The sequence below is a fragment of the Panicum virgatum genome, chromosome 2K (assembly GCF_016808335.1).
Source record: "Panicum virgatum strain AP13 chromosome 2K, P.virgatum_v5, whole genome shotgun sequence".
NCBI lineage: Eukaryota > Viridiplantae > Streptophyta > Magnoliopsida > Poales > Poaceae > Panicum > Panicum virgatum.
The window spans coordinates 32,331,583-32,358,132 of record NC_053137.1 but is presented as its reverse complement, the minus strand read 5'-3'; the positions used below and the strand labels follow the sequence as shown (position 1 = coordinate 32,358,132).

The 26,550-nt window shown below is 49.2% G+C and overlaps 2 protein-coding genes across 2 annotated transcripts; both read right to left on the bottom strand.

The window, feature by feature from the left end:
• Positions 1-10,552: 10,552 nt before the first annotated feature.
• LOC120695226 (vegetative cell wall protein gp1-like) lies at positions 10,553-11,230 on the bottom strand. The gene has a single exon (XM_039978523.1). It carries the CDS (start codon positions 11,228-11,230, stop codon positions 10,553-10,555), a length of 678 nt encoding a protein of 225 aa, XP_039834457.1.
• A 4,854-nt stretch (positions 11,231-16,084) lies between these two features.
• LOC120695225 (vegetative cell wall protein gp1-like) lies at positions 16,085-16,762 on the bottom strand. The gene has a single exon (XM_039978522.1). The coding sequence runs from the start codon at positions 16,760-16,762 to the stop codon at positions 16,085-16,087; it is 678 nt and encodes a 225-aa protein (XP_039834456.1).
• Between the last annotated feature and the right edge of the window lie 9,788 nt (positions 16,763-26,550).

Here is a 26,550-nt window from a genome sequence, read left to right as displayed (position 1 = left end):
CCCGGCAACGGCGCCAGAAATGCTTGTTGGCATTTTTTAAGTCGCTACCAGGTTTTGTGTTCCCGGCAACGGCATCAGAAATGCTTGTTGACATTTCTTAATGTAATCTCTAGGAATGGGGGTGTTAAACCCATCCCTAGTGACTGCACCAACAAATGCCACTCTCGTGGTATAGTCTATACGATTACAGAAGGATCCGCAAGCGCACGGATATACCATTGTAGCATTTCACCCGGAGAGTAAGGGTTTCGTGATTTATATTTTCCCAAAGGATTGCAGTGGCAAAGGTATTGTACTTAACATTAATCATGACATTGTTCCTCAAGTAATAGGCAGAGCTCTGATAGGGGTAAGCCATGATAAAGAAATAAGCAAGGGTAATGCGACACAAGCACACAACTACACCCAAGGAGAAAGGAATAAAAGAGAGAAAGAATAAAAGAACGAACTAATATATCCTATGTTATGTCCGCTGGAGCTTAGGCTAGGTTAGGGGTCCTAGTGCTTCTATCCAAAGCTGAGGTTATGTTAGGACATGATTAGGGCTGTAGGTGCCAGGAAAATGGGATAGCGGGGAGAAGGTCCCGCACCAGAGTACATCCAGTCCCGTTACCTCTTTGCATAAACTCCTACACCGAACCCGATCGTCAAGGAGTGCACTAATCGCAACACAGCTATTACGACGGACGGACAGGGCTGTCACCACCTGCCGTCTACCCCAGTCACACCATGGAGAACTGTCATATCCGAAGGATCCCGCATACCCAAGCACCACGCTCGTGTATGAAGTCACTACCGTAGCATCCCCGGGTCTCCCACCCTTCGGATGGACAAGTAAAACGCTAGAGCAAGCCCGAAGGCACAACGAACCTCTATCCGTACCCGGATCATCTGGCCTGACCAAATACGTAGCACAACTCATGAACAAACTAAGCATGGATTGATAAACTATCAAGATAGTAAAGCAACCATGGCACAACTCTTTGTGATGAATAGAATGCTGACAAGTCGAATACAAAACCATACCAGGAGCCGAGGATTGCTCAACGACCCTGAGGACGACTCTCTTCGCTAAAGAGAAACTAGCCTAGCTCCACCACCTATCTAAGAGAGCAAGAGAGCGAGCCTCCTTGGAGAGAGTGGAATGAAGTGTGTGTGTGCTGAGGGGGGTGGAGGAGAGGCCAATTTATACTATTGGAGGTCGGTTTCAAGCCATCTGCACGTATGGAAGGTGATCAGGTGCCTTGGTAGCTACTCCTCCTTGAAATGCACCTGGACGGGAGGTTGGCCAGGTTCGGCCGACCCCTGGGGTTGGCCGGCCCCACTTGGCAGCCATTCGTCCTTATCTTCTTCTGGCAGGCTGACATGTGGGCCTTGATCTCTTTCCTTGTATGTATATTGCGTGGCACGCCCGTTTGCTCTGCCAGATGGGCCCTCCTTGTAAGTGTGTGATGCCGGATGCGATATTTTGCGTAGTTGTGTGGCGTCTGCTGCGTCTTTTTGTCTTATTCCGCTCTTGCTCATCTGAAATGGTTAAACTCCAAAATAACTGTGGAACTAGGATAGTGATACAAATATGCGAGTAAGGTGTATAATTTTCCTTTATTATTGAGTCTAGTTGACGGTCAAATTTGGCACTTAACGACCATCAACAACGCGGCTCAAGGATAAGCCTCCCCAGCTGGCTGTCTTCGTCATCTGAGCACACGGTTCCTCCGTAATCATGATGTTTTTACGGGGAAGACGCGCCCCTTCTTGGGCTATGCACTGAGGTTGTCAGTGCGGCGCCGTATTCTTCTGGGATTCCCACCCGTTAAAAATTCTTTTACCGGGCGGGTGTCTTCGTGGGGAAGGAAAAGGACCAGCCCTGGGCCACCCGCGGTTGCCGAGCCCTTCCCGTTCTCGTGGGCGGATGGCCTAGGCTCGAGCCCTCAATCCGTACCAGCCGTCGTCGTGGGCTTTTGGGCCATCCTCCACCTAAGCATGTTTTTGTCTGGGGTTATGGGTACCCCCGTTCCCATTACACTGATAGTAGCCCCCGAGCCCACCGCTAACCCAAAAGAGCGGGTTGGTGGTGGGGCCAGGAGTTCCTTCGCCTTCAATGTCATGGCCGCTTTCCCCCCCATCGCCATCGTGGGGGGGTCGTGCCGAATCTGCTGGGGGAGACAAGGCATCGCCGCAGCCGATCCCCTTTTTGATCCGCTCCTTCTCCACCCCATAAGTATATAAGCGGAGGGGGAGCACAGCTGGCCGCCGCGCTCCCTCACCTCCTTCAGGCCTCTTCTCACCTTCTCACCACCAGCTTTCTTCTTCCTCCTTGCTCCCGCCATGACTCGTCGGGGTGCGCAAGCGAGCGGTCCCCGCATTCTGGACTTTGGGCCGTCCGCCGTTGACAACAACGGCATGCGGGTCGCCCAAAAGATGGTGCCAGCGGGCACCATGCTGCACCGGGGCGGAGACTTCCCCGACCCCCCGCAACGCCCGGGTGGTGGTTGTCTTCCTCTCTTTCCTGGCAGTGGGGCTGGCCCCGCCATTCTCACCCCCAACGCTGTCCTCACGCTGGCACTCTTTGCTCACACCTGCGAGATGTTCATGGGGATGTAGCCGTCGGTGGAGCTATTCCGGCACTTCTTCGCCCCTTGCCGGTCCGGCTCCATCTCTCCCGGCCCCGGTGCCGCCCGTCAACCCCGCACCGTCGGCGGGGTGTTCTTCAAGCGATGTGGCCCAGGCTTCCTTCCCACAGCCTGGCGGGACAAGTGGGAGAATTGGAAGCGACATTGGTTGTACCTTGAGATGGACAACAATTCCGCCTTCCTCATGGCCCGCCGGTGACCAACTCCCGGTGGACCGAGATGCCGGTGCTAGGTACGGCGTGGGCATCGGTGCTGGAGCGATTCGACTCGCTCCGGCGGGACGGCCTCACCGGCACCATGGTGGCCGCCAACTTCTTTCGTCGTTTTTTGGCTCCACTGCAGGCCCTCCCTTATCCGGCATGGTATTACACTGGCGATGACGACGCCGGTCAACTGGCGCGGCACCGAGTTCAATCTTGACGCCACGATGGTGTCGTAGCGGCTGAACTTGGCGATGGAGGAGAAGGATCCTGCAGTGGCTTTCCTCCCCGAGGCGATTACCCCCCTGTGCGAGGACCAGAGGGCGGAGGCCATGCTTTGCCGTCACCCAGTGGTGGACACGTGGGGTCTAGCCCAGGTGCCGCCGCCGCCTCCTCCTCCCGGCGGCGATGGTGGCGGCCAGGCGTTCGGAGGAGGCGTTTTTCCCGGAGTGGAGGGGGCGTGCCGGAGTCGAGCCAGGGGGGGATCAAGCGTCCACGCTCGGTTTCCCCCATTTTGGTGGATTTCCCATCGGCATCGCCCTCGGCCGCCTCGCCGGCTGCTGGAGGTGTTCTGGCGGAACCACCCAAAATAAAATGGATTTAGTGCGCTAACCATTGTTGCAAGGCAACTCTAATCCAACTCGCACGCACCTCGGTAGTTCCTCGAGTAAACTCTCGATTAAAGCCACGTTAAACCAGGATCGAACAAGCAAACACTCACACGAAGGCGAGTGCAGAGAGTACAACAATACACATTTCATACATCACAGAGTTTTGCAGCAGAAAATTAAAATTATTACAAATTATTACAAACCAGTTCTGAAAGTAAACAGTACTACAAAAGTTTCAACTACTACAGTTCATCAGAGTTCATTTATTCAGCGGAAGGTAAAAACACGATAACTTACAATAACGTGACATCTCGATAAAGCCCGTACGAGACATCACTCGGGAGTAGAAGCGTCAGCACCAGCTGAGGATCCATCCCACACCACAGACCAACCCGGAAGCAGAGAACACGGCCAAGTTAAACCAGCAAAAATATCTTCAAAAGCAATACCTGAAAACAAAGCCACAAGCAAGGCTGAGTATACTAATACTCAGCAAGGCTTACCCGTAAACAGATATAACTTAGTCCACTTAACTAGACATGCAAGGCTTTCTGGCTTGATGAGCACCTATAATCGTTCTGGCTTCAAATTTTAGCCTTCATAATTCTAGTTCAATTAAACCAGTCTAGATGAGCACCTATAACTAAACAGACATGGTGGAAAAACATTAGTCCAAAACATCAGTATTATCATCATCATTTTCCACTTGTTACTCTATCTGGCAAAAGTGTTAAGCAGTCTCATTGTCCGTGAGCGGCGGAACGATTCGAATCGAGTTTATTAACCTTGCAAGGCAAACCTAACACACACGCCCAGAGCACCGATGGATCACCCCAAGCAACCTTTCCCCTTTTGTAACACCTCCGGTGTTTAGCATTGTTTTAAACATGCCTTTAACGTCAAATGACACAGTTAACCGTAGTTGGGTAATTACTTAAAAGCCGAGATCCGTTTAAATACACCAAAAAGTCAACTTAATTTGGGCAGTACTGCCACACCTTTCTTCCTAGGTCGTGGATCAGGGCCACCCCCATCGAGTACATGGCCCCACGAACTACGGACGGCGCCGGGTCGTGCCAGCACATGTACTTGCTAGGGAACGAATTCAAGAGGGTGGGAAAAAGTCCACTTGCATGGATTCTTGGCATGTGGTTAATACGTTCAAACGCTTAACAACCACTACCACACACTGCGGCCTTAGTACATTCTCCCTAAACTGACAAGGTCCCATGATCCCGCCGAAGCCTTATGATTGCAGTATGCGATAACACAGTCAGATCTTATAATCTCGCGAGTAGAGGAAACTACTCGACTTTTACTGGTTCTAGTTAGCAGAGCATCTAGTCGAGCTTAACTAAAGGTAAACATTCCATAGGAACCTAAGATCATGCATCTAAGGTTACAACCAACACTTGAAACTTAAATGCACAAATAAATAATAATACAACATAGATTGCATAGATTGAAAATAATAGGAATTAGATGTACCAGGGCTTGCCTTCCTGGGCACTGCTAGCCTTGGGCTCTTTCGAACTTTGGTCCGGGTCTTGGATCAGTTCAAGCGCGTTCACTTGTGCACTTGCGGATTCGTTCTCGTTCGTGGGCACCAAATCGTATGTACTGTCAGCTAAATTGGCAGCTTCTATATGAATGCAAAGATGAAATTTATTACAACATGACACAATTTATATGTCTTTCCTTCATTATAGAGTTGTAATCCAACAAAGGATGGTTTGTTGTGGTGATCCTAGCTAACTTTATTTACTGGGCAATCGTTTATAGAGTAGTTTATAACTTTACTTTGCTTCATAAAATGAACTGGGTGGCGATATTTATTTTAAGTGTATATACATGAGTTTGTTTGACTTATTTATATTCATAAGCTAGGAACAGCTTCTGGTGCTGCAAAATTTACACGAGGTAGTACATTTACTGAGAAGCTTGTAGTAAAATTTTCAGGTCAAAACAGTGAAGTATCTAGACATGAAAATTACACAAAACCGAACATGCAAAAATGAAGATGAATTTACCCAGATCAAACTACACCACTTCTGGAGCTCAAAATTTTACAGAGCGATCTAGAATGATTCTTAACTCACTATAAATTTACCATAATTTTTCTAGACATAAAACAGGAGCACTAAATTCGACAAATTTAACTCCCAAATATCAAGGCTAAAGTGTACAGAGAGTTCTAGATTGATTCTGGGTCTCAAATATTTACCACAGCCTAACCTAAGCCTTGGAAAGCGACAGTAAAAATTTCAGCCTTTATCTCCAGCTAAAACTCCAGTATGGTATTTAATCATTGAAATACATGCATAAATATTCCAGCTAGAATCTGTTAAGTAAACACCCTCCAATTTTTGTACATCATCTACACATCTAGGATGTCATTCTGTGCAACTTTCATATATAATTGTGCAGTACAAAGACCAGAGCAAAAATGACGAACTAAGCAAGGTGACATCAAGAGTAATTAGTATCTCCTGTTCTACTCAATATCTGGTTCCCAAACTTTGCAAGCAAGGTTATATACTCAGAAATAAGTACTGGTGTAAGTTTCATATTTTCCAGCTAATACAACTATTTATCTCAACATAGTGTCATTTTAAGGATTAAATCATAGATCTAACTACACAGATCTAAAAATAACCAAACTTGGATAGTGGTGTTTATCTAGGGTACCAAGACCATGGAAAAAGTTTCATGTGCATAACTGTCCTAGAGCAACCAGAACAAAAATACTAACATTTTCTCTAGATCTAGCAAAGGCTAGGTTTTCATCTAGCTACAAGTCTTATCTGGAACTCAAATTTTTACACCAAGCTAATAATTGCATGAGGCAGGTTCCTACCAAAACTCACTCAAAGTTACTAAGTATAATTTCTAGAACAAACATGGCCCATTTAATCTAATCTTTTTCCTAGATTAAAATGTTGACAGATTCTGAATATGTTTATGTAACAAAACTTTTAGATCTTGTTTCAAGGATTCCAAAACATTTGGATTTGCATTTTTATGATTTTTATATGAATTTTTATGCATTTTCAAAGTTTGCTATTTTGAGTTCAAGTCATTTTTTTCACCTAGACCCCTGGAACTTTCGTTTCTTTTAATTGGAGGTCCCTGGCCGGCTGTACAAAACAGGGGAGGGAAAAGCGCGGCATTTTCCGGCAAGCACGGTTGCCGGAGGTGGGGGCCCCGTGGGGGAAAAGAGAGAGGGAAACGAGGGCTACCTTTGGGTGGTCTTGGCTCACCAGGAGAAGGCAGGTCCACGGTGGCCGGCGCCCGGCGGCAGCCCTGCACCGCGGCGGTGGCGTTCTGGTGGGGGAAGGAAAGGGCGGAGGGGCTCTCGGGCTTCAGTGGTGCGAGGTGAAGCTAGTGGGGTGGTCTATTCGAGCAATGCGGGGCGGAGGACGGCGGTCCGCAGCGAGCTTGAGTTCGCCAGCGGCTATGGCGGCAGGGGCAGGTTGGCGCGCGCGTGCAGGGGTCTACCCCTTTTATAGGCAAGGGAGGAGGGGGGAGTGGTCTGGGGGTTGTCCACGGCGTCTGGGAGTGTCCAGTTTTGCTCCAAGGAGGATGGACGGCATTGGCAATGGCGACGGTGACACACAGGGGCTGGCGGGTGTCGTGGCACTCAGCTAAGTGGTCCGGGGCGTGTGGTGTGCGTCCGCGAGGCTAGCTGGCATGTCCAGGTCAAAACCTGGGGGCGGACTCGGCCAATTTGGGTGGGGTTTGCCGTTCCCCCGCCGGCGGTGTTCGGACGGCTCGCTGTGAGGGAGAGAGAAGAGAGAGATGCTAGCAGTGGCAGTTTCGTAATTAGATCGAAGTTCAAAACAATTCTGTCAACTAAATTTTTCTCCTTCTTCTTGGCCTCAAATGAAAAACTTTTGAATACCATTTTTGTTCGGTTTTTCGAGATCTACAACTTTCATTTCAGGTATTTTTATATTTGAGCAATGGTTTGTGAGTTATTTTCAAGAGTTAAAAAACTCTACAAAAAGGCTTCATTTAAATTGTCTAATTGGCTGAAATTGGGCCCACTTCTAATTAGGCACATGTGACTAATGGTACCAGATTTTTATCCACAACATGTTGGTGAGGTGATTTGGACATGAAATATAGTTGAAACTTTCGTTATTTAACCTCACAAATTGAAACCAATAATTGAATTTGAATTTCATTTGTCTTTTGTTGCCATTTAATAATTGTTTGTCCTCTCATTAGTTCCACTCTTTTCTCTAATTTGTCTATTAGTGACTTTTAAACACCTATGGTGTCACAGGTGTGCCCCCAGGGTGTTCTTCCTCTGGCACCACCGATCCGGCAGTTCCGGGGCAAGTGCCCGCGCCGAAGTGGCCGATGATCCTTTCTCCATGGTGGCGGCAAAGATCCTTATCGACCGCTAGGTGTGTTCCCGGGTTCTTGTTTGCCTTTCGTTCATCTTCTTCTCGTTGGGCAGCATCTGAATTGTCTCCTGTGGTTGGGCAGGAGCGCCTCCGGCGACCTCTTGGCCGGCATGGCGTCTGGTCCACAGCAGACGAGCTCTCCGGTAGGGATGGAGGCGACGCCAGCTGCAACGCTGTAACACCCGGTTTATAAAAGAGCATAAACCGAGCAATCATATACGTGCCAGGATCAAGTCACACGTATATACAACAGAATGAACAGTATATCATAGCACATATCACGTAAAAGATATAATAAAGCGAATACGAATGTTATTTATTACAATAATGACATAAAAGTCTAATACAGCGGAAGCGAAGTACAAAAATACGAATAAAGCTCTCCGAAGCTGAAGCAGGGCGCCACAGGGACGTCGACTGGGAGACGAACACCTAGAAGTCCTCGTAGTCCTGGTAGCGCTGGACGAACTCCCTCGTGTCGGCAGGAACTGAGCAGCAGTAGCGTATCCAAGAGGAAAAAGTAGAGAAGAGGCAAGAGTGAGTACACAACTTGTACTCAACAAGTATAACACAAACTATGAGGCTCTAGGCTGGCTGACTCAACTGCATTAGCTTTTAAGTGTTGGCAAAATTTTATTAAAGCTATTTACTACGAGTTGATGAATTACCATTGACCCAGTTACATAGTAATTAATCAGAATTAACTAAGAAACTACTGAGAACCAAACCGAAACCAAGCCACCAAGGTAAACCCCGAGAAGCACCTCCCTCGTCGGAAGGAGATAACTTCACTAATCAAAAGGAGGATCTGGGCCGCTCATAACCGTGAGCACGGCTAGTATACCAGTTTTACACTCTGCAGAGGTTGCACATCTTTACCCACAAGTCGTGAGCTACGCCAGTTGTTCATCACACTTCCTTAGGTGAGATGACTAGCGACCCACTACGAGGCCGTTACAAAGGACACGTTGGTAAGGTGTAACCGCTAAGGAATCAGGCTCCGCAACGATGGTAACCACCTCGAGGGGGTACAAGACACACAGACCAGCCTCGTAGCCTGGCCACCATTGAAGCTCACCACCCCCCATGCCCCGTCGGTAAGTTACTCCCAAACCAAAATGGCCTAATTAGTAAGCCAAGACCGTCCCATTCCAGTCTTGTGGTAGCGCTGTTGTCCCAGGTTGTCGCTCTATGAACCGGTCCTTATGGAGAGTGGCCAACCCAGCAGTAAGCACCGTGCTGGCCCCCTAAACCATGTTTCTAACAAAACCAATTTTAATGAGAAGTGAGCCACTCAAGCCACACAGAGGGCCACTCTCAGAATTAAGTTGCATATACCATTAATCAAATTAATTAAAAAGGACCATTATATGTTATAGCGCGGCACCTAGCACAACTAACCAAAATGCAACCAAAGGATATATATAAAGGATATAAAGTGGCTAGAAAAATCCTTATAGGCATACAGTATTAAAATGCAGTATGAAATTGTATTTAAAGTGATAGGTGGTGTTCATGTTATACTTGCCTTCCTCGTACTGCTCTGGCTGCTGCTCAAAGTGCTCGGAAGACGACTGCTCCTGGTACTGGTACTGGGGCTCCTCAGATGGATCAACGTCTACTCACGAACACATGGCCAAAACAATGCACAATAATAAGCATACAAGCAACTCTAACAAAAACTAAAGAACAGTACATCAATACATGAAAACAGCACACTAAACTAGTTTAAAACTATTCTACGCGTTACAACGATCGCGTGGATATAAAGAACGCTAAAATCGGAGCTAAAACGCACAAACTAGGCCTAAAACAAGGTTCAGGGGCTTTTCTGCGAGAAAAACTAAGTTCCAGGGGGTTTTCTGCAAAAACTGAGGGCTTAAACGTAAATAAACATTAATTCTAAGGGCTGACGCGCAAAATCTTCAAGCCAGGACTGCGGGTTCAAATTCTAGGAAGCTCAGGGGTGTTCTAGCAAAGTTTTGGGCCTATCTGCGATTATTTTTCAAAATAGGTGGACTGCGGGTTGATTGTAGGAAAACTGGAGGGTTCTTTAACAAAAATGCCAGGCGAACCGGTATCCTTGGATCCAGGCCGTTGGATTTAGATCTGGCGGTCTAGATCTAATGGATCCAAGATCTAATCGCGTGCGTTGAATCCGGATCGGACGGCGCAGGGGGGTTGGGCGCGCGAGCGGCGGCGGTAGGTCGCCGGCGGCTCTGTTCCGCGGCGGCGCAGCGGGAAACTCATCGGACTTGGCCAAATCTGGCCGTCCGGGGGTCAAATCGACCCGTTCTTGGGTCTGGGGTGATCTACGCGGAGCTTGTAGTCCACCTGAGGCCTTTGCAAGTCTCGGGGAGGGTCTGAGCGGTGAGAGCGAGGGATGCGGCGGCCCTGCACGGCGGCTCTCGCCGGCGAGCGGTGTTCTAAGTCCCGGAGTGGACTACAGGCCAAGCTACTAAGCGAAAAGTACCAGGGGGGCTCTGGGGTGCTCACTGAATCCTTGGGTCGGCCGGAGTTGCACCGCAGGAGGGATCTCGGCGAGGACGGCGGCGTGCTCGCGGACGGGTCGAGGCAGGGCGTCTCCGGGCCTGCTGAGCAGTCGAGGAAGTCCGGGCGGGGCACTGCAAAGGGGTAGAGGGGTTCAGGGCGGCCAGAGCACCAGTGGCGGCGAGAAATTTCGGCAGCGGCGGAGTTCACCTGCGGCGGAGGCTAGGCGAAATCCCGGCGCTGGCGTGGCTGAACTCGTGGGACCGGAAGCTCGGTGAGATCCTGGGCGCCGAGGCGTAGCAGGTGCGGGAGTCCTGGCGGCCTGAGGTGCGACGGGGCGGCGTGCTCACGGCGGCGCAAATCGTCGGCCCGGCGGAGCAGGGCGTGGCGCAGCGAGCTAGGGTTTGGGGGCGGCTCTGGTGACGGCGGGTGGGAGGGATGGTGGAGGCGCAGGGCTGCGGGCCAAATAAAGGGAGGCCCCGGGCATCTTGGGGAGGCGCGCCCAGGGAGAGGCCGGCGGGAATCGCGGCCGTGATCGCGGGCGGGCGGTTGTGCGAGCGGGGAAGGAGGAGGACAGACCTGGCGAGCGGGCCCGGGCTGGCAGCGAGTGGGTGGAGCTGGCGTGTGGGGCCGGGCTGCAGCGGGAGGACGCGGGCGCTGGCGGAGCGGGCGAGTAACGCCGACAGGTGGGCCAGGGGCGTCGGCGGGAGCGGCCACGAGCGCGTGGGAGAAGCTGGGCGCTGGGCTGCTGCGAGTGGGGCCCGGTGGCAGGGGCGTGGCGCGTGCTCCGCGGGCTGCTGCGCGAGCGGGAGCTCGGGGCGGACCGGACCGCGTGACGCGGGGCAGGCCGGGAAGCGGGCTGGCTGGAGGATTGGGCCGCGCATGGGGGTTTGCTGGGTCGGGCTGAGAGGGTTTTTTGGGTTTTTCTGGGTTTGGGCTCTTTTTTTCTACTCCCTTTCCCTTTCTATTCTATTTCCTCTCTTTTCTATTCCTAATTCAAACAAAGTTTGAATTCAAATTCACATTTGAATTCAACCCACACTCAAATAAAAGTATGCACCAGCATGAATGCAACAACAAAAATTTAAACCTATGGTAAATTTTAATTACTTATGACCCAAAAACTAGATTAAATGCGAGTCTAAACACAAAAATCCTTAGAAAATCGAATAAACCAATTAAATTTATTATTAAAGCTGAAAATTTGAATTAGGGTGTTACAAATCCTACCCCCTTACAGGAATCTCGTCCCGAGATTCTGGGCTGGCTAGCAAAGAGATCAGGATAGGTCTTCATCAACTACTCTTCCTTCTTCTGGCAAGTCCTCCGAAAAGACATCCGGGCATTCAGACACCACGCGAATACCATCCGTGGGTCTAGCCTCCATCTGATGAAGAAAACCAGAAGACTCCGTAGCACTGACTGTCACCTCTTGGTCATCAGATGCTGACAAGTGAACTGTCTGCTGAGCACAATCAATACGTACTCCCCATCTTGTAAGGGTCTCCATGCCCAAAATCACATCTATCCCCAAGGAATCAATGACGATCAAACCAGTGCGGAATTCTGCCCCTCTTATGACAATACTAACTCTGGAGCATATAGAGCATGTGTGTATTGGGCCCCCAGGTGAGGTAACTACCATAGCTGTCTTCATACATGAAACTGGTATACGATGCTGCTCGGCAAATGACTTGGAAATGAAAGAATGGGTAGCACCGATATCGAAAAGCACCATAGCTGGATAAGAGTTGACCATGAATGTACCAATAACCACGTTAGAAGCCTCGGCTGCTGACTCGGCCGTCACGTGGTTCACCTTCCCCTGTCGTGGCACCCTGGGTTGGGCTGGGCGCCCCTGCTGTCCTGCCTGCCGTGGAGCCTGAGGTGCTGGACAACTTTTAGCATAATGACCTTTTTGCCCGCATTTGTAGCACATGCGGTGGCGGTGAATGGCGCTACTTGGTTGACCTCCCTGTGAACTTATCTTCACATCTTGCATTATTTCTGCTGCTTGCTCTTTGGACTCCTTGCGACCGCGTGGCTGGATCACATTCATAGTGATGGTCAACCCATCAACATAATCATAGAGTGCTTGGTTCCTGACCTGTGTATCTCTAGAGCACTCAGGATCATTTCTCTTCTGGATAGTCTGTAGCTCATCGACCGATGGACCGTCGAGGAAAAGGGAATCCTCTGTCAGCTGCTCTTGATGAGACCTCTTTCTCTTCGTACCGGAGAACAACCTCTGGTTCCTCCTAATTGTAGCTTCATCTTCAGTCGCACGAGCTTGACGACAAGGAACGCCATAGAATTGACAACACGGGCAAGCTTTCTCACCATCACCCATTGCACTATCTCCAAGGTCTTTTTGTTCTGCCGACATCTGAGCTGGGGCAAAAGGAAACACAGATGGGTAAGGTCAAGGAAGAGAGAAAAACTCCATTATTTAAGGTTCTATCCTATTTAGATAACACTGCTCAGGCATTACTGCTGATAACTCCAGATAAATGTCACATAAATCCGGGAACTAGGAACTAGAGCATAATTCTTCGGTTTCGTCTGAGAGATTCTCAACTTCTCTTGTACTAGTTGTAGGCCGGGGTGTCACATCCCCTACCCCCTTACAGAAACCGACGTCCTCGTCGGTGACGTCCTTGTCGGTGATCCCTGGATATCACATCCTCTTCGCACTATCCTTCTTCAACAGGTAAGACAGAAGAAACCCAAGGCAGGATAAGGTAGAGAGGATAGAGTGGATGGTTTTACCCCCAACGATCTAACTCATTTTATTAATTAGTTAACTTTAACATAAAAGTGATTTTCTTTAAACAAATTTAAACTACTAAACTATGCAATCAGTCAAAAATCCAAATCAAACATGTAGCATAATAACAAGCAGACAATTTTCACGACTTAGCTGAGTTTAGCAAATAGACTCGACTAACACAACGCGTCGCAGAACGTGCTATCGTATTATTATGAAAGGGTCACCTAGCTAGTACTCATGGTGGTCAGATGACTGGTTCAGGCCAAATCTACGAAAACTATTCTTCAGAGAGAGAAATCAAGGCAAGACGGGCAAAAAGTCAAAGAAGTCAAGGGGTATAATAGTAAAATAATTTCAGCAGGCAAGGATTGGTGAGAAGAAGTCCTAAAACTCGACCAGTTCTATCTAGGCTTCATCCTACAGTCGATACGGCTCTGATGCAACGCTGTAACACCCGGTTTATAAAAGAGCATAAACCGAGCAATCATATACGTGCCAGGATCAAGTCACACGTATATACAACAGAATGAACAGTATATCATAGCACATATCACGTAAAAGATATAATAAAGCGAATACAAATGTTATTTATTACAATAATGACATAAAAGTCTGATACAGCGGAAGCGAAGTACAAAAATACGAATAAAGCTCTCCGAAGCTGAAGCAGGGCGCCACAGGGACGTCGACTGGGAGACGAACACCTAGAAGTCCTCGTAGTCCTGGTAGCGCTGGACGAACTCCCTCGTGTCGGCAGGAACTGAGCAGCAGTAGCGTATCCAAGAGGAAAAAGTAGAGAAGAGGCAAGAGTGAGTACACAACTTGTACTCAACAAGTATAACACAAACTATGAGGCTCTAGGCTGGCTGACTCAACTGCATTAGCTTTTAAGTGTTGGCAAAATTTTATTAAAGCTATTTACTACGAGTTGATGAATTACCATTGACCCAGTTACATAGTAATTAATCAGAATTAACTAAGAAACTACTGAGAACCAAACCGAAACCAAGCCACCAAGGTAAACCCCGAGAAGCACCTCCCTCGTCGGAAGGAGATAACTTCACTAATCAAAAGGAGGATCTGGGCCGCTCATAACCGTGAGCACGGCTAGTATACCAGTTTTACACTCTGCAGAGGTTGCACATCTTTACCCACAAGTCGTGAGCTACGCCAGTTGTTCATCACACTTCCTTAGGTGAGATGACTAGCGACCCACTACGAGGCCGTTACAAAGGACACGTTGGTAAGGTGTAACCGCTAAGGAATCAGGCTCCGCAACGATGGTAACCACCTCGAGGGGGTACAAGACACACAGACCAGCCTCGTAGCCTGGCCACCATTGAAGCTCACCACCCCCCATGCCCCGTCGGTAAGTTACTCCCAAACCAAAATGGCCTAATTAGTAAGCCAAGACCGTCCCATTCCAGTCTTGTGGTAGCGCTGTTGTCCCAGGTTGTCGCTCTATGAACCGGTCCTTATGGAGAGTGGCCAACCCAGCAGTAAGCACCGTGCTGGCCCCCTAAACCATGTTTCTAACAAAACCAATTTTAATGAGAAGTGAGCCACTCAAGCCACACAGAGGGCCACTCTCAGAATTAAGTTGCATATACCATTAATCAAATTAATTAAAAAGGACCATTATATGTTATAGCGCGGCACCTAGCACAACTAACCAAAATGCAACCAAAGGATATATATAAAGGATATAAAGTGGCTAGAAAAATCCTTATAGGCATACAGTATTAAAATGCAGTATGAAATTGTATTTAAAGTGATAGGTGGTGTTCATGTTATACTTGCCTTCCTCGTACTGCTCTGGCTGCTGCTCAAAGTGCTCGGAAGACGACTGCTCCTGGTACTGGTACTGGGGCTCCTCAGATGGATCAACGTCTACTCACGAACACATGGCCAAAACAATGCACAATAATAAGCATACAAGCAACTCTAACAAAAACTAAAGAACAGTACATCAATACATGAAAACAGCACACTAAACTAGTTTAAAACTATTCTACGCGTTACAACGATCGCGTGGATATAAAGAACGCTAAAATCGGAGCTAAAACGCACAAACTAGGCCTAAAACAAGGTTCAGGGGCTTTTCTGCGAGAAAAACTAAGTTCCAGGGGGTTTTCTGCAAAAACTGAGGGCTTAAACGTAAATAAACATTAATTCTAAGGGCTGACGCGCAAAATCTTCAAGCCAGGACTGCGGGTTCAAATTCTAGGAAGCTCAGGGGTGTTCTAGCAAAGTTTTGGGCCTATCTGCGATTATTTTTCAAAATAGGTGGACTGCGGGTTGATTGTAGGAAAACTGGAGGGTTCTTTAACAAAAATGCCAGGCGAACCGGTATCCTTGGATCCAGGCCGTTGGATTTAGATCTGGCGGTCTAGATCTAATGGATCCAAGATCTAATCGCGCGCGTTGAATCCGGATCGGACGGCGCAGGGGGGTTGGGCGCGCGAGCGGCGGCGGTAGGTCGCCGGCGGCTCTGTTCCGCGGCGGCGCGGCGGGAAACTCATCGGACTTGGCCAAATCTGGCCGTCCGGGGGTCAAATCGACCCGTTCTTGGGTCTGGGGTGATCTACGCGGAGCTTGTAGTCCACCTGAGGCCTTTGCAAGTCTCGGGGAGGGTCTGAGCGGTGAGAGCGAGGGATGCGGCGGCCCTGCACGGCGGCTCTCGCCGGCGAGCGGTGTTCTAAGTCCCGGAGTGGACTACAGGCCAAGCTACTAAGCGAAAAGTACCAGGGGGGCTCTGGGGTGCTCACTGAATCCTTGGGTCGGCCGGAGTTGCACCGCAGGAGGGATCTCGGCGAGGACGGCGGCGTGCTCGCGGACGGGTCGAGGCAGGGCGTCTCCGGGCCTGCTGAGCAGTCGAGGAAGTCCGGGCGGGGCACTGCAAAGGGGTAGAGGGGTTCAGGGCGGCCAGAGCACCAGTGGCGGCGAGAAATTTCGGCAGCGGCGGAGTTCACCTGCGGCGGAGGCTAGGCGAAATCCCGGCGCTGGCGTGGCTGAACTCGTGGGACCGGAAGCTCGGTGAGATCCTGGGCGCCGAGGCGTAGCAGGTGCGGGAGTCCTGGCGGCCTGAGGTGCGACGGGGCGGCGTGCTCACGGCGGCGCAAATCGTCGGCCCGGCGGAGCAGGGCGTGGCGCAGCGAGCTAGGGTTTGGGGGCGGCTCTGGTGACGGCGGGTGGGAGGGATGGTGGAGGCGCAGGGCTGCGGGCCAAATAAAGGGAGGCCCCGGGCATCTTGGGGAGGCGCGCCCAGGGAGAGGCCGGCGGGAATCGCGGCCGTGATCGCGGGCGGGCGGTTGTGCGAGCGGGGAAGGAGGAGGACAGACCTGGCGAGCGGGCCCGGGCTGGCAGCGAGTGGGTGGAGCTGGCGTGTGGGGCCGGGCTGCAGCGGGAGGACGCGGGCGCTGGCGGAGCGGGCGAGTAACGCCGACAGGTGGGCCAGGGGCGTCGGCGGGAGCGGCCACGAGCGCGTGGGAGAAGCTGGGCGCTGGGCTGCTGCGAGTGGGGCCCGGTGGCAGGGGCGTGGCGCGTGCTCCGCGGGCTGCTGCGCGAGCGGGAGCTCGGGGCGGACCGGACCGCGTGACGCGGGGCAGGCCGGGAAGCGGGCTGGCTGGAGGATTGGGCCGCGCATGGGGGTTTGCTGGGTCGGGCTGAGAGGGTTTTTTGGGTTTTTCTGGGTTTGGGCTCTTTTTTTCTACTCCCTTTCCCTTTCTATTCTATTTCCTCTCTTTTCTATTCCTAATTCAAACAAAGTTTGAATTCAAATTCACATTTGAATTCAACCCACAATCAAATAAAAGTATGCACCAGCATGAATGCAACAACAAAAATTTAAACCTATGGTAAATTTTAATTACTTATGACCCAAAAACTAGATTAAATGCGAGTCTAAACACAAAAATCCTTAGAAAATCGAATAAACCAATTAAATTTATTATTAAAGCTGAAAATTTGAATTAGGGTGTTACAAACGCCCTTCCTGCCTCCCACCGCGGTCGACGCCGAGACCGCCGACATGGGCGCGTCGGTCTCCCCAGTCACGATGGCGGTTTCCCTGGTGCTGACGCTCCTCTCGGAGCGCGCGGAGGCGACACTGGGCGCCACAGACGGGATAGGGCCCTCGGAGGTCCCCTCCGCTCCGGTGGTGCCGCAGGAGCATGCCGAGACGTGGAAGACAAAAGACGCCGTGGACGTGTCGGTACAGGGTGAGGTGCCACCGCCTCCTCTGTCCATGGCGCAGGTTATCGCCGCGGTGGAAGCGGCACTTCGTGGTCTCTAGGCGATGTGACAATCCAGGTTTTAGGGATTAAAAATAAAATTTTTTGTGTTGATTTAAAAATTTTAAACCATGATTTTCTATAGCAAGGGTATTTTTGTTATTCTGGAAAAATGGAAAGTCCTTTTTACAAAATTGTTTTGCAAAAGGAAAAAAAATTCAAAATTTATGAGGGATTAAAATGCATATTTTATTTTCACTTTTACCCTCATAATAAGATGTTTTTATGCTTAAGGATACCCTTGCAATTTCAAAACTTAAGTTGTGTTCTTTTGCATTTTAAAAGACTTGACAGATTTGAAAATATTTCAAAATCCTTTGATCTAGTGAAAATTTGTACAAAATGAAAGTTGTAGATCTTGAAAAACTGAACAACTTTCATGTTAGCCACTTTTTCATTTGAGCCCTAAAATAGTGTGAAATGTTATGTTTACAGACTACCCCCTGTACTTTTTCCTTTTTGCAAAACAACCCTTGGAAGCCTTCTTCTTTCTTCCTCCACTGAAAACAGAGGCGCCGCTGCCGTTGGTCGCCGCCGTGGTTTCTCGCCCCCAGGTCGCCGCGCCGCCTCGGAGTACTTCCCCACCAACTCCACGCGCCATGCAGGAAAGCCCCCCCGCCATCTTCTTCTCCCTGCTGTCCTCCCCTGTCCGCGCCATGACTGCCGCACCCGCTACCTCGCCGGCCTGCCGCTGGAAAGCCAGCACCCAGCCCCTGGTTCACCGCTCCATCGCCCCTTTCCCCAAGTGGACTCATCCTTCTCCTCTCTTGCGTATAAAAGGCAGAACCGAGCTCCTCTCGCACATGTTCAAGCCCAACACAGCCACCGACCTCCATTCGCGCCGCCGCTCACCGGCCGCACGCGCAGCTGCCACCCCGTCCTCCCTTTCCTCAAATAGAGTACTCCATGACCTTCACCACCTCTCCTGGAAGCTTCTCAGCCCAGCTTCCCTTCCATTACCTCACCGGAGTGCCGTCCAGCACCGTTCCCCTCGCCGGCGGGCCACTGTTCCGCCGCGCCACCTCATCCGCCTGTCCCCACGCCCAATCCGAGCCACCCTCAGATTCGCCTAGGGCTGCTAAACCTCCGTGGCCCCTTCGCTCTCGCCGCCGGCGACCAACGCCGCCGGAAGCCGGCGATCCCCTTCCGGTCTTCTTCTTCCTCCAGCCCAGGGACCTGATTGCAATGATTGAAATACTTCCAAGGTCCTTTCTGCAAATAATCAGTCCCTTTTTCTTTTAAACCTTGTGAACTTTCAAAATTTCTAGAAATTAGTAGAAAAATCAGAAAAATGCCAAATAAATTTTGTTGTGCTCCTCTTAACTAGATCTATAAAGTTGGCTACCAAAGTTTGTATGAAACTTTATGTTGTGTGCTCTAGTTTAATTATTAACAAATGTGTAATTTATTTATAACTTTTTATCCATAGCTTTGTTATGCTTGATTTTTGGAATCTAGCCTTCTTTTGCCATGAGTAGTCTTGTATAAAATTTGTGGCTCAAATTCTTGACTTTTGCTCGTTATTTCATGTGTTTTGTTTATTTCTAGCTTATGCAACCTTTTATTTATTTAAAGCATGCTTTTGTTAAATACTTGAGGTCATCTTTTTACCATGAGTTCTCTTGTTTATAAATAGTTTATGGTAATTTTTGGGATAATTTTTGCACTGTTTAGTTTGAGTTTTAAATTTTATGTTTGAGTTTTAAGGTTAATTCATGCTAGTGTGGTTTTTTGCTCCATGTTTAAGCATTAATTTATATACATGATCTTTCTTTTGGACTTGAATTGATGTTTGATTTCTTTTGAATGAAACCACTCTTTGTTGCTTAGAGTAACCAACCATTTTGTTTATGGAAATTGTTATGTTTGCTTTTACTCCATAAATGACTGCCCAGTAAGTAGGAAATGAAATGATTACTTTCTTGGTTTAAGCTATTTTGAAAACCAACTATTTAGTGAAGGAAAGCTATACTCAAGCACTTCACTAATTTCAACTACTGCATTGCATATAGAAATAATATCATTAGTCGACGGAACGTACGAACTCATTCAAGAACCAGACGAGGATATTTCCGAAGCCCAAGTCAATGTTATGGGAGATAACGAAGACCTGAACATGAATCCGGAGTCCGAGAGTGAGCTACATGAAGTCCAACCAACATCGTGAAATTAACTGAAGTCCCGAATCCAGATTCGGAAGAGCTAACGCTTACTGACTCTATAGACTCTTCTAAAGGCAAGCCCCGGTGCATAATCCTATTATTTTATGCAACTTATTACTACTTGTTTGTGCATTTAAGTTATTGGAGTTGAATGAAAATCTTAGATGCATAATTCTAGGTTCCTATTGATTGAACACTAGAATCTGAGTCCGAATAGATGCTATGCTAATAGAACCGGTAAAAATCGAGTGATTGCCTGTCACTCGCGAGCTTATAGGAGTTGATTGTTTACTTTCTGCAATCACTATAAGGACCATGGACGGATTGGGATACAAGTTTCATGGTGGTAATCCGTCTGTGTTGATAAAACTTGATAAGGCCGCAGTGTGTGGTAGCGTTGATTAAGCGTTTGAAAGTACTAGTCACATGCCGTAAATATGGTACGCGGCAATCCTAGTAACCAATCGGCCCGGCAAGTGGACATACCTTCCACTCTCTCTTAGGGATAGGATGGATAAAATGAATGAGATGGAAAAATTATGTTAAGTAGAGCTACAACTACGGCTATGATTGACGAGGAGTGGTGCCCTATAGTCTGGGAGAGTGGCGCTGATCCACGACCCGGAATGAAAAGCAAAAGGTTGCTTGGGAGTGACTCAACAGTGCTCCAAGCGTGTGTGTTAGGTTTACATTGCAAGGATTGAAATTCGGTTCGAACTGTTCGGCCTCTCACGGATATTGAGACTACTTAATCTCTTTGCCACATAGAGTAAGAAGTGAAACAAAGATGATACTCAATTTGTTAGATGCAAATAATTTCTATACCATGCTTGTATAGATAGGTGCAAACCTAGAATGGTTAATTGTAACACCCGGTTTATAAAAGAACATAAACCGAGCAATCATATACGTGCCAGGATCAAGTCACACGTATATACAACAGAATGAACAGTATATCATAGCACATATCACGTAAAAAGATATAATAAAGCGAATACGAATGCTATTTATTACATTAATGACAAAAATGTCTGATACAGCGGAAGCGAAGTACAAAATACGAATAAAGCTCTCCGAAGCTGAAGCAGGGCGCCACAGGGACGTCGACTGGGAGACGAACACCTAGAAGTCCTCGTAGTCCTGGTAGCGCTGGACGAACTCCCTCGTGTCGGCAGGAACTGAGCAGCAGTAGCGTAGCCAAGAGGAAAAAGTAGAGAAGAGGCAAGGGTGAGTACACAACTTGTACTCAACAAGTATAACACAAACTATGAGGCTCTAGGCTGGCTGACCCAACTGCATTAGCTTTTAAGTGTTGGCAAAATTTTATTAAAGCTATTTACTACGAGTTGATGAATTACCATTGACCCAGTTACATAATAATTAATCAGAATTAATTATACTACTACTGAGAACCATACCAATAACCAAGCCACCAAGGTAAACCCCGAGAAGCACCTCCCTCGTCGGAAGGAGATAACTTCACTAATCAAAAGGAGGATCTGGGCCGCTCATAACCGTGAGCACGGCTAGTATACCAGTTTTACACTCTGCAGAGGTTGCACATCTTTACCCACAAGTCGTGAGCTACGCCAGTTGTTCATCACACTTCCTTAGGTGAGATGGCCAGCGACTCACTACGAGGCCTTTAAAAAGAATCTCGTTGGTAAGGCGTAACCGCGAGAGTTAGGTCGGCGACGATGGGGCCCACCTCCGGGGGTACAAGCACAGGAGCGCAATCCAAGCACAGACCAAGCCGGAGGAGCAGGGACCATTGAAGCTTACTACTCTTGCCCCGCAGGTAAGTTACTCCAAACCAAAAAGATCTAATTATTACGCCAAGTCTATCCCATTCTAGCCTTGTGGTAGCGCTGTTGTCCCAGGTTGTCGCTCTATGAACCGGTCCTTATGGAGAGTGGCCAACCAAGCACTAAGCACCGTGCTGGCCCCCTAAACCATGTTTCTAACAAAAGCCAGTTTTAACGAGACGTGAGCCACTCAAGCCACACAGAGTGCCACTCTCAGAATTAAATTCAAGTAAACCATTAATCAATTTAATTAAAAAGGACCAGAGTGTGTTATAGCGCAGCAACCTAGCACAACTAACCATAATGCAACCCAAGGAGATATATATAAAGGATATAAAGTGGCTAGGAAAGTCCTTATAGACATACAGTATTAAAATGCAGTATGAAATTGTATTTAAAGATGATAGGTTGTTCATGTTATACTTGCCTTCCTCGTACTGCTCCTGCTGCTGCTCAAAGTGCTCGGAAGACGGCTGCTCCGGGTACTGGTACTGGGGCTCCTCAGATGGATCAACGTCTACTCACGAACACATGGCCAAAACAATGCACGAAAATAAGCATACGAACAAACATTAACAAAAACTAAGAAACAGTACATCAATACATAAAAACAGCACACTAAACTACTCTAATACTGTTCTACTCGTTACAACGATCGCGTGGATATAAAGAACGCTAAAAACGGAGCTAAGACGCATAATCTAGGCCAAAAACAAGTTCTAGGGGCTGATTTGTAAGAAAACTGAAGTTCCAGGGACTTTTCTGCTAAAACCGAGGACCTAGACGTAAATAAACATTAATTCTAGGGGCTGACACGCAAAAAGGACAGGTCTGGACGGCGGGTCCAAAAACTACAAAGCTCAGGGGGCTAAGTGCTAAAAACAGGGCCTCTGCGTAAATATTTTTACACTAAATAGGACTGCGGGTTGAATCAGTAAAAGGCCGAGGGTTCTTTAACAAAACTTCCAGGCCGAACCGGTACGCACGTACCACGGCCGTCAGATCTGGATCGGAGGGCCGGGATTTTGTGAGCGCTGGATCTAATCTTGGGCGCAGGTTCTCGATCGGACGGCTCAGGGCGAAAGGGGGCGACGGCGGCGGCGCTGACCGCCGGAAAACCTTTCCCGCGGCGGCGCCTCGCCGGAGAGGCCCGAAACCGGTGTTCCCGTGGCCGATTTGCCTCGGATTTGGCCCTGGAATGATCACCGCGACACGCGTGATCCACCTAGGGCTACTGCTGGGCTCGGTAAGGGATCCTGCGGGGTTCGCCATGGCGCCGGGCGGCGCTAGCTCGCCAGCGGGCGGCGTTCCGGTGCTTCCAGGGGCTACGGGCCTAAATACCCAGCGCAAAGGAAAGGAGGGGCCAACGTGATGCTCACCGAGGGTGGAATCGGACGGATGGCGTGGCGCAGGGTGTCGGCGGCGTGAACCTGGCGGCGGAGCTCGACGGAGCGCGGCAACGGAGTCGACGCAGGGCGATTCCGGGTGCTGGACCGGCCGGAGGTGTCCGTGCGGGTCCTGCGAAGGTGTCCCAGGGGCCAATTAGGTCCGTAGTCACCGGAGGTGGCGAAAAGAGATGGAGCAGGGGCTCACCGGCGTGGAGTCGCGGCGCTGCTCCGCTCCGAGCAGAGGCAAGGCGGCGGCTAGGGTTGTGCGGCGCTGCGGGGTGAGATGGGGGCGCAGGGGGGTGCGGCTGGGGTTAAGAAGGGCAGGGCCGAGAATCTCGGCGTGCGCGCCCGCGGGGAAAGTCGCGGAAGTCTCGGGCGGGCGTTGCGGCTCTGCGGGGAAGACGGAGCTGGCAGCTGGGCCCGGACCGTCAGCGGGTTTGGGCAGCGGCGACACTGGCGGGTGGGACCGGCGGGTCAGGGCGGACGACGCGCGGCGCGGGCGACGCTGGGCTGCTGCGCGAGGCGAGCGGGCGGGGCAGGCCGCGGCATGGGCCGGGTGGCGCGTGCTGCGGAGCGGCGCTGAGCGCGGGGAGGAGCTGGGAGCGGGCTGGGCCGAAACAGGAGAAGGAGGGGAGTGGGCCGCGGCAAGGGTTGGGCCGACTTGGGCTGCTGAGATGGGCTGTGGGTTTGGGTTTTCTTTTTCCTACTCTTCTCCTTTCTAAATCTAATTCAAACAAAGTTTGAATTCAAATTTAAATTTGAATTCAAACCACACTCAAATAAAAGTATGCACCAGCATGAATGCAACAAAAATTTAAACCTATGATAAAATTTAATTAATTAAGGAACAAAAATTAGATTAAATGCCAACTAAACACAATAAACCTTAGAAAATTTAACTAAAGCCAATTAAATTTATTATTAAATGCTGGAATTTAAAAGTTAGGGTGTTACATACCCTACCCCCTTAAAGAAATCTCGTCCTCGAGATTTAGCTGGGCTGGCTAGCAAAGAGATCTGGATAGGTCTTCTTCAACTCATCTTCTCGCTCCCATGTAGCCTCAGCTTCACTGTGATGACTCCACTGAACTCTGCACATCTTGATGCGCTTGTTCCGAGTAACCCTTTCTGATGTCTCCAGAATCTTTACCGGATGCTCAGTATAAGTCAGATCCTCCTGGACATCGACTCCATCCAGGGGTGCCTGCTCCTCGGGTACTCGCAGACACCTCTTCAGCTGAGATATATGGAAGACATCATGAACTCCTGAGAGGCTGAGAGGTAACTCCAGGCGATAAGCAACTTCGTCTTTCCACTCTAGCACCTTAAATGGCCCCACATAACGAGGTGCTAACTTCCCTTTGACATTAAATCTGCGGATTCCTCTCATCGGAGACACCTTCAGATATACATAATCACCGACACTGAAAGTCAGATTTCTCCGTTTGCCATCAGCATAGCTCTTCTGTCTGCTCTGTGCAATCCTCAGATTTTCTCGCACAGCCTGAACCATCTGCTCTGCATCATCTATGATCTCAGGACCGAAGAGCTGCTTCTCACCAATCTGATCCCAATAGAGAGGACTCCTGCACTTTCTGCCATACAATGCCTCAAAGGGAGACTTCTTCAGACTGGCCTGATAGCTGTTGTTATATGAAAACTCAGCATAAGACAGGCACTTATCCCAACTAGTACCGTACTGAATAGCACAAGCTCTCAGCATATCCTCCAACACTTGGTTGGTTCTCTCTGTCTGCCCATCTGTCTGAGGGTGATAAGCCGTACTGAAACGCAGCTTCGTATCCAACGAATCATGGAGCTGCTCCCAGAACCGAGAAGTGAACTGAGACCCTCTGTCAGATATGATCTTCTTGGGCACACCATGCAAGCAGACAATCCGAGAGATGTACAACTCTGCAAGTCTAGCGCCGGAGTAAGTAGTGTTCACCGGAATGAAGTGAGCAACCTTCGTCAATCGATCCACTACTACCCAAATGGAGTTGTACCCTTTCTGAGTACGAGGCAACCCAACAATGAAGTCCATAGTGATTTCCTCCCATTTCCACTCTGGAATCTTCAAAGGCTGTAATAGACCTGCTGGCCTCTGATGTTCAGCCTTGACACGCTGACAGGTGTCACAAATAGCCACGTACTCTGCCACTGAACGCTTCATCCCATACCACCAGAAACGTTCCTTCAGATCATAATACATCTTCGTGCTGCCCGGATGAATAGAGTAAGCTGTATCATGGGCCTCACTCAGAATCAACTTCCGAAGATCCTTCACATCTGGCACACATATTCGGTTCTTGTACCACAAAGTACCCTGATCATCCTCTCTGAAATGAGGAGTCTTGCCCTTCTTGAGCAACTCACGAATCTCCTGCAGCTTCTCATCATCTTTCTGATGCTGCCTGATCTCTGACTCTAGAGTCGGTACTGCCTCAAATGCTGCACTGGAAGTATGATGCAAGAAGCCCAGACTCAGCTGCTCGAACTCCTCGCATAACTCTGGAGGCATCTGGAAAGCCACGGCCATGTTGACATAACTTCTTCTGCTCAGAGCATCTGCTACAACATTGGCCTTGCCCGGATGATAGTGAATCTCCAGATCATAGTCCTTGACCAACTCTAACCATCTCCTCTGCCGCATGTTCAGCTCATTCTACGTGAAAATGTACTTGAGGCTCTTGTGATCAGTGTAGATATCACACCGCTGCCCATACAAGTAATGCCTCCAAATCTTCAGAGCATGCACAACTGCGGCTAACTCAAGATCATGAGTAGGATAATTCAGCTCATGCCGACGTAACTGCCGTGAAGCATAAGCAATCACTCTGCCCTCCTGCATCAGAACACACCCAAGACCATCCTTCGAAGCATCACAATACACCGTGAACCTCTTCGTCTGGTCTGGCAGAGTCAGGACTGGCGCCGTAGTCAACCTTTTCTTCAGCTCATCGAAGGCCATCTGACGCTCATCAGTCCATACAAAAGCCACATTCTTCTCTAGCAAAGAAGTCAAAGGCTTCGCGATCTTGGAGAAATTCTCAATGAACCTCCGATAATATCCAGCTAAGCCCAAGAAAGACCTGACTTCCTTTACTGTCTGCGGTGTCTCCCACTCTAGCACATCCTTCACCTTGCTCGGATCAACAGCAATGCCTCCCTGAGAGATAACATGACCGAGGAATGGAACCTCGTCAATCCAGAACTTGCACTTGCTGAACTTGGCATACAGCTGATGCTCTCTCAATCTCTGCAATACGAGTCTCAGATGCTCCTCATGCTCTTCTTCTGTCTTGGAGAAGATTAGAATATCATCAATAAAAATCACCACGAAGACATCCAGATAATCCATGAAGACCATGTTCATCAGATGCATGAAGTAAGCCGGGGCATTAGTCAAGCCGAAGGACATGACTGTATACTCATATAGCCCGTACTTGCAGGTGAATGCCGTCTTCGGAATATCCCCAGGACGGATCCTCAGCTGAAAATAACCCGAACGAAGATCAATCTTCGAGAATATACGAGCACCTCGAAGCAGATCGAAGAGATCCTCAATACGGGGCAGTGGATGCTTGTTCTTGATAGTGACAGCATTCAGCTCCCGATAATCGACACACATTCTCTTCGAGCCATCCTTCTTATCTACCAGCAACAATGGAAAAGCCCAAGGAGAGAAGCTGCGACGGATATAGCCCTTGGCTAGCAACTCATCAATAGTCTTCTTAACTTCTTCATGCTCTATAGGTGCCATACGGTAGGGCCGCTTTGCAATAGG

What these genes read in the sequence shown, in the direction of transcription:
- LOC120695226 (XM_039978523.1), bottom strand. Translation starts at nt 11,230, where the DNA reads ATGCGCGGCCCAATCCTCCAGCCAGCCCGCTTCCCGGCCTGCCCCGCG.
- LOC120695225 (XM_039978522.1), bottom strand. Translation starts at nt 16,762, where the DNA reads ATGCGCGGCCCAATCCTCCAGCCAGCCCGCTTCCCGGCCTGCCCCGCG.